The sequence below is a fragment of the Hyperolius riggenbachi genome, chromosome 8 (genome assembly GCF_040937935.1).
Source record: "Hyperolius riggenbachi isolate aHypRig1 chromosome 8, aHypRig1.pri, whole genome shotgun sequence".
In the NCBI taxonomy this organism is placed as follows: Eukaryota; Metazoa; Chordata; class Amphibia; order Anura; family Hyperoliidae; genus Hyperolius; species Hyperolius riggenbachi.
Window position 1 is genome coordinate 153,802,081 of NC_090653.1, and position 10,447 is coordinate 153,812,527.

General features: G+C 40.9%; 1 protein-coding gene across 1 annotated transcript; it reads left to right on the forward strand.

Annotated features, from left to right (window-relative positions):
• The first annotated feature begins 1,263 nt into the window (after positions 1–1,263).
• Positions 1,264–8,528, forward strand: LOC137528355 (G-protein coupled receptor 12-like). Its single transcript, XM_068249645.1, has 2 exons — positions 1,264–1,471; positions 3,183–8,528. The coding sequence occupies exon 2, from the start codon at positions 3,185–3,187 to the stop codon at positions 4,205–4,207; it is 1,023 nt and encodes a 340-aa protein (XP_068105746.1). The 5' UTR covers positions 1,264–1,471; positions 3,183–3,184; the 3' UTR covers positions 4,208–8,528.
• Positions 8,529–10,447: the final 1,919 nt, after the last annotated feature.

A 10,447-nucleotide genomic window follows, 5' to 3' on the forward strand; every position in this document is an offset into this window, starting at 1 on the left:
GACCGGCCTGCATCTCATTTGCACATTGCTGTAAAGCGTGCATGTTCTGCGGTATTTGGAAATTTATCAGCCAGTCTACAGATAGACCTGAGGGTCAGGGATTCCTCCTTCCTATCATTTCTATGGAAACTGGAATTGTCAATGAGGAAAGCGTACTGACTGCGAGATAAAAAAAAAAAAAAAAAAAAAAAGAAGAAAAAGGTAATTTCTTCAGCAGTAGATGACAGCAGAGTGTCTATGACGCAGGAGGGGTGGCCACATTAACCCCGACAGTCACCGGTTCTATCAGCACTCCCACCTGTGCTCTCTCTGCAGATAGGCTTAAGGGTTAACAAACGTTCAAGATTCCTTGTCCCGATGACGTCATTAACTACTGAATTGACCGTCACCTAGAAAGGGTGAGTCCTGAAGCATTGGCTAGGGCTTATTTCTTGCTTAACAGGAGCTGCCATTTTATGTGTTTGGCATATGGTGTGGATATTAGTGAGGTGAGAGGTCAGTCATGACCACAATTAAATGGGATGCTTGTATGAGCCCCAATCATCATCCATATTTTTGTATGCACAGGGCTTTAGCTTAAATAACGTAAAGATACGTATATATGTGTTTGACTCACTAGGAATATTTTTTATAGATACATAGATATTTAGCTATATTCTATGTCTGCAGAGAAATTGTCAGGATCTAGAAGTGCATTTTAACAGCATGTCACATCTCCATGTAAAAATAAGTCTCATTAATCAAATCAATGCATGGAAAACTGGAGAAAGAGTAGTGCAAAGCCTGGAGCAACCCATCATGTGTAATTTGAAGGACTTGGTTACTGTGGGCAACTGTTCCTTTTTTGCTGCATTTTTTTTGTTCTGTTTTGGGTTTTTTTGCACTTGTCTTAACAAATCAGCCTCTATATGCTTTATTATTCTTAAGCTACCCTAATGCCATATTATTAGCAGTAATAGATTGCTCCACTATAAGCTGTAATTAGGAAGGCAGAGTGGTAGACAGGGAGAATTCCCCTGAGAATATAAAACAAATGTTGTTGGTTTGTAACAGAGAGCTGACCCGGAGGAGGTGTGTCCCAGCCAGCCGGGGAGGAAAAATCTTATGAATGAAATTCCAGAGGTGTGGTGTGTGCAGGCTGCTGATGCTGGTGGTGCTGATGCTGCTGCAAATGGTCTTGTCAGTGAGGGGCTGCTGCTGCCGCTACTGCTGCTCAGCCCAGCCTTCCTCCTTATTATTCTGCTCACAGCCCCTTCTGATTCACAGACTTGGGAGCTGATCATGAATATAAGCGAACACTTTGACGTCAGAGCTGAGATTTCTCAGCAGACCCAATGGGGCAAGAATATTAAGTGCAAGTCAAAGCCAGCTATTCGGCAGCAGTATTAGCAATGTTAACCAAGGAGTGATTCTGTGCAAGGACTGCGAGGAATAGCACAAAGAGGACGAAGCTGGACACAATACTCAGAAGGTAAGAGCAGTGCATGCCTACCACTGTCAATTGGCTGCAGACCCCAGATAATGGGACTCTATACTATTATAATACCTATATAATAATAATAATAGTTTTATATTTCTCACTCTCTCTGACACTAAACTAGTCTGTCTGTCTGTCTGCCTGCCTGTCTGTCTGTCTATCCATCTATCTATCTGCCTTTAGCACCTGTTTTCAGGTATTCAGGTATTTCTATCCTGTAGGTCCACACAATATTTGGTATGATTTATTATATGTAATGGTATATATATATATATATATATATATATATATATATATATATATATATATGTGTGTGTGTGTGTGTGTTTAGCAGTTCTATTTTAAGAAGGTGATTCAGGTAAAGGGTGTTTTACTGTGTGAGATATATAGTTAGATGAATAGATTGATGAACTGCATGCATATAAATGCATGCATATAGTCAGAGAGAAAAGTCAATCTTTTATATTTCTGCATGCATATTTTTAGCCCTCTATTTTATACGCCGCTGTAGATAAACACAGTGCCTGAGCTGTACACATAATCACACAGCACATGACGTAGGTAGCCCTAGCCTTGCCAGTGTGGAAGGAACAGGGGCTGAGCATGCTGGCAATAACTACATTGATCTTCCACATTGGGAGCTGCAGTGCAGGCCCCTCAAGGGCTGCTGGATTATTGGATAGAGCGAAGGGGGGGGGGGGGGGGGGGGTGCAGCTAAAGCAAGGTGTAAGGAGGGGATCAACCAAGCACTTCTTATGTTCAGATTCAATAAAATGTATGATGAGGTCATAATGTACTTCTCATGTGGTAAAGAGGCATCACTGCAGCTGATGTCAAAACATGTGAAAAGCGGAGGGGATTCTACCATACCAGACTGCGGAGAGAGTGCATTAATGATCTGTCTCCAGAGTAAGCAGATCTGTATTTCATAGCCTTACCTTGGAGAAATCCTTTGTGATCTGTCTAATCCAGTGAACAAATAGATGGTATCCATCCTCGGTGCTGGGTAAACGCAGTGATGTCTCCAGGGGAATAGGATGTGATATTTTAGTTGGGAGAGTTGCACTGAACCGTATCCTCGGATCTATTGTTATTAAGATAAATATATCCTATCATTTTCAGCTTTCACAAGCAGCTGAAGTGGAGGCATAAACTGTGTAATCATCTCCGTAGGAACAGGCGGGCACATGCTCTGGTAAAAGACTGCTTCTCTCAGCTCACCTTGGCTGATGAGGAAGGAGACTGCTAGCACAAAGGCACCCAGACCCTTCTAGAGAATACAAGAACAGCAGGGCCCAGAGTTGTTACTCCACCAGCCTCTCAGCTTACTTATTCAGTGGTATTATAGATGTACATCTGGCTCAGTCAGCTCACATCCGAATGGTAAAATCAGAAGGGTAAACGTTTCCCAGAAAAGACTTTAACCCCAGAAAAGCCACTGATAATTCTGCTTAGTTACTAAGGTGTTATCTTGGCTCACTTGTCACACTAGTTATGAATGGAAATGTCACGTATATTTCCCCACTGCTCACATATAATCATAGGGCTTTGTCAAGTCTAGTGCAGTTGTTTCTCAGTAATCAGTATAACAAATCCATTCACTGGAATGTAAATGTGACATTGAAGGCTCTGTGTCTTTGCATTGTGTTTCTCTCTTATCAGTATCCTTCTCTTTCCATCTCTTTTTATTGGTTTTGATGCTCAGCAATGCTTCACCAGCCGGCCGCTGCAGCTATGGATCAACTGCTGTATCTCTACAATTCTTCCTCTGGAAGGTTGTCCCAGCAGAACTATGACCCGTGGGACACCAACACCTCAACCGTGACCACATCCGACCTGTCCCCAGATGAGTCTGTCAACCCGTGGGACATCATTCTGTGTGTGACAGGAACAATCATGGCATGTGAAAACGCAATTGTCATAGCTATACTCTTCTATACGCCTACACTCCGCGCCCCCATGTTTATACTCATCGGAAGCCTGGCGCTAGCTGATCTCCTTGCTGGTGTAGGACTTATTGTGAATTTTGTAGTCATATATGTTTTTAATAATGAAGTGGCCACATTGAGTTCAACTGGACTGCTCCTAGCCTCTTTCTCAGCCTCTGTCTGTAGCCTTCTAGCTATTACTCTGGACAGGTATTTGTCTCTGTACAATGCTCTTACCTACCACACAGAAAGGACTCTGACTTTTACCTATATGATGCTCATCCTGCTTTGGGTCCTGTGCATCTGTATTGGCTTGTTACCCATCATGGGGTGGAACTGTGTGAGAGAACCATCTTCGTGCAGCGTCCTGAGACCAGTGACCAAAAATAATGCAGCTGTACTGGCAGTGACTTTCCTCCTGCTTTTTGCTCTCATGATGCAACTCTACCTGCAAATCTGCAGGATTGCTTTCCGCCATGCCCAGCAGATTGCAGTGCAGCACCAGTTCATGGCCACATCCCAAGCCTCCAGCACCAGGAAGGGAGTATCAACCTTATCTCTCATATTGGGCACTTTTGCACTTTGCTGGATTCCCTTTGCTGTGTATTCATTGGTTGCAGACTCGAGTTACCCCATGATATACACTTACTCCCTGGTCCTGCCAGCCACTTTTAATTCTGTCATCAACCCGATTATTTATGCTTTCCGAAACCCAGACATACAGAAGTCACTCTGGCTTGCCTGCTGCGGCTGTCTCCCACCCAGGTTCTTATCTGGGCCCAGAACTTCCAGTGATGTATAGAGACCAAAAAGGAACATTTGGAAACAGATTGTGCCAAGATGGGAATGAAAACAGATGTCAAAATGTTGCTTTATTTTTTACAGTTTATATAGATGTACTGCTTTAACTTATCGATGGGACATGCAAAGAAGCACTTAATATTTTCTCTAATCAAAAGGTTTACTAGCTGGACATGAGACAAATATCTACATTTATTTTTGTGGCCCTCACCAGTACCTCTAGACTGCATGCCACATCAGGGTGGAATTATGGATTGGCCATTGCTGATTGTCTTTTAAGTTTAGGGGCTGCCATCTTTATCATTGGTTGATGCACAGTCACTGATGTAAAAGAAGTATGAGTCCCTATCCATGAGTAATATGCTAATTAAAGTGTATAGGGTGGCAGTCTCAGAGCTAGCACATTAGAAGGAATCAAATCAGCAGTGGCAGTTGCCATATTTCTGTCCTGACAGGTCCCCTTTGTAGCTGAAAACTCTGAAAAATGATATTGAAACAAACATGCCTTGTAATTATTTCTTGAAAGTTTCAGGTTTGAGTTGGAGGTTTGCTGTTGAGTACAAACCAGGAATATCATAAAATATATACCCCTTTCCCAATACTCCAAACTCAGAAGTCAGCAGTCAAATGTGTTATATTCAAGAAAATTAGCTTTACCACCCATTTGTTGTTTTGTTTTTGTTTTTCTTTACCAGTCATAAATGGCTGCCTCATAGACAGAAGCATTTGTGGGCTTTCCCTGTTTGTAACAATTTAGATAAAATACGGTCTTTGAAGATTATTTATAATTGATGCCAACAAAAATAGAACCCATGGCAACCAATCAGGAATGAACCCGTCTTTGAAAAGCACTGACACCTGATTGGTTATAATAAGCAGTTTTTCATTGCTTCACAGTTAAAAATCAACTCCTATTACTCCATGGCACTTCAGCCCTAGAAAAGCAGTGGCCTGCTCTGCCAATATTCACTAGTTTTCAAATAACATATCACCCTCCTCTTATTCTGATCTCCTTTAATAAGGTGAGTTTTGGGTATGATATTGTTACAGGACTACTCAGTATATGGAAAAAATGGTAGAGATTGCTCTTATGTAGACCAGGAGGAATGTGCATAAGTGTGCTCTGCAGAGATTTCAAAGTACAAAAATTCTTCATTCTGCCTTCCTGTGCAGTACATATTGGAGGTGCTTAATGAATAATTCATATGGAAAGCATCAATCGGTATAAAACACAAGTGTTTATGCAACAGCAATTAATAATCTTCATAATGACTTTGTTATACCTTCATTACCTGCAAAGAAATAGATGTATCTTACCAAGGCCTTGGAACATTAATTTTCTCTCATGAGTATTCTCACATTATACTGTATACTTTATCAGAACCTTCAAAGTGAGAAAAGCAGTGTGAGAAAAGTAATGTCATTAGTTAATCAGGGTTGTCTTATTTTTAGCGGCCTGTTCTTACAAGAGTGAATAGCGTTCTCACCAGTAAAATACAGCTAATTCTACTGAAATAACATCATTTTCAGTTCTCTATAATTAGAAAAGAGTAGCCTAGCTTAGCCTATGCTGATTAGGTATGCCGAATTCTCCTCACAGATCATTCTGGGAGATTAGGCATTATTTCCATTGACTTTGGAATTCTCAAAAACAAATACCCCGCAGAGTTGCATCTGAGAGGACAAAAGATGTTATCACTTGTGATAAATGTTACAATGGGTAAACACTGACTGATTACCTATAAAGGAATAATGTAAAAAAAAAAAAAAAAAAAAAAGCAGTTTTAATCATGACCTTATTTTCAGTACAGTTCCTCTTTGAGGCAGTGCATTGACAATTGCCCTATTTACAACAAAGTGATAGGCCATAAAATAGCATTCTCTACTTCTTACCACATATTACAAAACACTGGTGTCTGTAATGCCTGGTCACCAGTTTGCCACAAGCTGTTATTTTCGCAAGTGAATGGAGCTGTGGACCACCACTTCTGGTTAATTACAGGGCTTTTCTTATTGCAGAGTACAGCTTGGATTTCATAGAGTCATGTCATCCAAAAATACAATCAACCATCTATATTGATCAGTCTGTTGTTATAGCCCCTGCATGCCAGAGAAGGTCAACAAAATTCTCCCAAGTTAAGGCTTCAATGCAAATTGAATGCAAATTGTGTGCAGCTTGGAACTGGTCCAATCCAAATTGACAGGAAGTCCATGTGATTGGCCCATTTCCAGGCTGCATTTGCTTTAAATTTGCATGTAAGTGGTAATTACTGCTTTAGCTTCTCACCAACTCTCTCTACTGCACATCGTCTTGCTATCTGTTTAGTATTCCCGTGATACCAATTGAGGCCTGAGGTTTAGGAATGTGGTATAAATTTAGTGCATGGCACTTTTTACACCTATAAAGATGGTTGCCATGTACAGTATTATTGACTGTAGGGAAATGTTTTGTTTATGTTAACTACAGATTTAAAAGGAGACCTTATTAGGGTTATGCAAAGCATTGTGCTATTAAACACACTCGGCTGCTAAAGCTGAAAAATATTGAGTGAGTGTTCGGGATGTGAATTTACATGGTGTTAGCTTTTACTCTATTGATTTGATTGTATTTCATTTCATTATAGTGCCTCTTCTCTGAAGTATTTTGTGAAGTGCTGCTCTCTGACTGGCCCTATTGCTCTTCAGATTTATGGTGATGTGCTCTATACAAAATCTAAACTGTTTGCACACTTGGTAAAACCCCACGTGCACACATTCTACTATCACTAGTCAAAGAGCAATTTACAAAGCATGGCTACCCACAGCAAGTGCAGTAATCAGCAGTGACTTTCCATGTTCTGGCTGCCTGGCTGAGGAAAGCTGAGGTCTGACTTTACACTGTGATGAGCAAACTGAAGAGCAAACTATTTACAGACACCTTTTAAGGAATCTATCTCAGGTTTATTGGTATATTCTCCAATAGTTGATTTGCTAACTCCACTAGTTAGCAAATCAATCCCTGTAGTCTAAAACTTGAAATGTGTCTGTAATACTATTCAGGTTTATGGGGTAAGCAATGTGCCTAATACCATTCTGGTTAATGTGCTGAACATGCAGCTCTAGAGGCAGAAACACCTTCATTTTTTGAGTTGAAAGAGAAAGCTGTCTGAAAACTATAGGCCAGAAAAATGGCCATTGCCTCTTGGGAAGTAATAGCATCATTGTGTTAGGCACATTGATAATGTGATGAACAGATCTGGTCCTTAAGGTGACAGATACATTGGTAGACCCCAAAGGAAGCAGTAGTTTGCCACCTGCTGTCATTAGGACTTTAGTGGAGATCAAATCGTATCTTGGGCCCCTAAGCATGATAAAATATAGTCCTGTGGGCCTCATATTGGAGTACTACCTGTACTTCCATGATGGCAGCCATGGGCCACTCTATTCAGAAATGACCATCTACCCTAGTACAGCTCTCCTTAACATACAAGCATTTTAGTATATTCATATAGCAGATGGTCTGGGCAACTACTCCACTTCTGCTCTAGCCGTGTTTGTACATGTACCTATGGCAACCAAACACATTTCATATTTATTGAATTCTTAACATTGCCTGGAATTCACTTACAGTTTGATTCTTCACATTGCCATCACGTGTTTAAAATCCAGCTTGGCAAGCGCTTTCCTGAAGATTTGTAACTTAGTCAAACCCAGTAGCTACTATTAGTTGGCCACTGGGTTTAACTAGCTTAATTTTAAAATATCTGAAAATTTGCATGCAAAGTTAGATGAGAAACGTATCTCTAGTTACTATTCATATTCCCTCAACATGTTTTGAAACCTTCATTTTGTTCTGCATAAATTAATTATCAGGCAAACACCATAAACTGCATCATCAGTGTACAGGAAACAGACATAGATCATGGAACACTGCAGATTTTGCAGGCAATCCGAATACATACGGTACATCAGAATAAATCAGAATGCATATTGGCCAATCAGACTTTTCTTACTTCAGGTTTGAAAATGAAAGCTAGAAACTGAATACTCTTAATGGGGAAAACGTCTATTCAACATTTCATAGATTTTCTTGTATACCCTTATAAATCCATAAGTCTTGCACAGCAGGAATATGGTAGAGGCTAAAATCTACTTTACGAAACTGTCACAGGAGAAGACTGGCAACAGTCTACGTTGCACTTATGAGCTAAACAATGCACTTTGTCAAGGCTGTATGGAACCCCTTCAGTGCCTTGTGTTTATTACTGATGTGTGTTTATACATTTTATAATATGATATACATGGAACAACAGAAATGTAGTTAACCTGTATTACTGCTTATTCTGCCGGCCCAAGACTTTTTGCCGCTTGAGGCAAAATTTAAAAAATCGCCGCCGCTCCCCCTTGGGGGGGGGGGGGGGCACCAAGGTGGAGGGGTAGCGGGCAGGAAGGGGGTATTGGGCCTCGCCTGGGTCCCCCGATCTGCGCTCCCCTCCAGCTGAAAATAGTTAAGTTCCAGCGTATAGATAAGAGGCAACGGGCGGGGATCACTCACCTTTTCCGCGTTCCAGCGAGCACTCCACTGATGTCACTTCCTGCAACGCCGCCCATAGTGGAGCGCTCGCTGGAACGCGGAAAAGGTGAGTGATCCCCGCCCGTTGCCTCTTATCTATACGCTGGAACTTAACTATTTTCAGCTGGATGGGGAGCGCAGATTGGGGGACCCAGGCGAGGGAGGGGGGGTCCGACCCCCCTCCCCACCGCTAGGCCCAATACCCCCTTCCTGCTCGCTACTCCTCCAGCTCGGCGGGCGGCCCCCCACCCACGGACAGGCGGGTGCCGCCTCCCCAGATGTGCCGCCTGAGGCAAATGTTTCACCCCGCCTCATGAGCGGGCCGGCCCTGCCTGTATCTGTCTGTATAAAATATGACAGACCAAGGTGGTGTTAAAGAGCAGTAAATACATTTTAAAGAAGTGACTTGACTGCTAGAGTTCACATCACACATTCTCTCAGGTGCACAGGAAATATGTGCCTGATTGGATGTTTGAAGGGCTTCTAAGTGAAAAGCTCTCTTTACACTATCCATCTCTTAGTAAATCATGCCAATACGTGTTGATTTTCAGTTTGTGATTTTTTTTTAATGATCTTTTCAAACCATATAAAATAATAAAGAGGAGAGGAGGGTCATTCTATATAAAGATATTTCAGTTTAGGTAGAGGTTAAAGAAAGCGATTTAAACTTTAAAGAGCAATTTTGTTACATCTCAGAGACTGTGGTACTCAAATATTTGTGACATCACTCATAATAGACAGGGACACCCAAACCCGAAAGTAAGCAGGGACAGAGCAGGGAATTGAACAACTCATTGGTGGAAGTCCCAAAGGAAAGGTAGGGTGCACTATTTTTTTATTGCATGTAGTCTTTTTTTATGCACTGCACATAGTCTTTATTTATGCACTGTATCTATGGGGAGTGGAGGGAGGATGGTACGGCACACAATAGTAGTACAGCTTCTGGCAGGTGGGGTAAGGAGGAAAACAATGTACTTGTTTGCCGCTGTCAGATCTATAAAAGTTATAGGGTGGCAGCTGTACACATGCTACATTTTAATCAAAATGGTCAAGTTTCCTCTAATGTGTGTACAAGGCTTTATTTTTGTAAATGTAGCTCTTATTCTTTACTTGAAATTCAGCAATATAAAGCATTTATTGTATTTACAATGCTCACCACTACAACTAGCAGGTAAAACGATAAAAAAAAATCAAATTTTCACGTTTGATCTATCCTGATAAAAAAAAAAAAGTAGAATCGCTTGTTTATATCTATTTTAGTACAATTTCTAGAAAATACTTAAAACAACAAAAAATTAAGGAAAAATAAGTACTCATTCCCTTTAAAAAATACAGCAATTTAATTATAGACACATTTAATCCCTAACATGTTAAGAAAGTGTTACCACTTGTTAGGGATACCTATATTATTAATGTCAAGGCTGTATGGTTTAGTTTATGCTGGGTCACAGTTTTCATTCAAAAGACTAACCATAGAATGCTGAAAATGTTACACGTAAACGCTCCCTTTAACAAACTATAAAATATCTAGTAATATGAGGATGTAGGAATTTGCAGGAGTGTTAGAACAGATCAGAATGTATATAGGCATTATTATCACTCAGAGCATAAACATATGTAAATATGGGGAGTTAATCCCTGCCTTTTTTCCAAATGCATCCATAAGGGCCTGCGTCCACTAACGCAGTT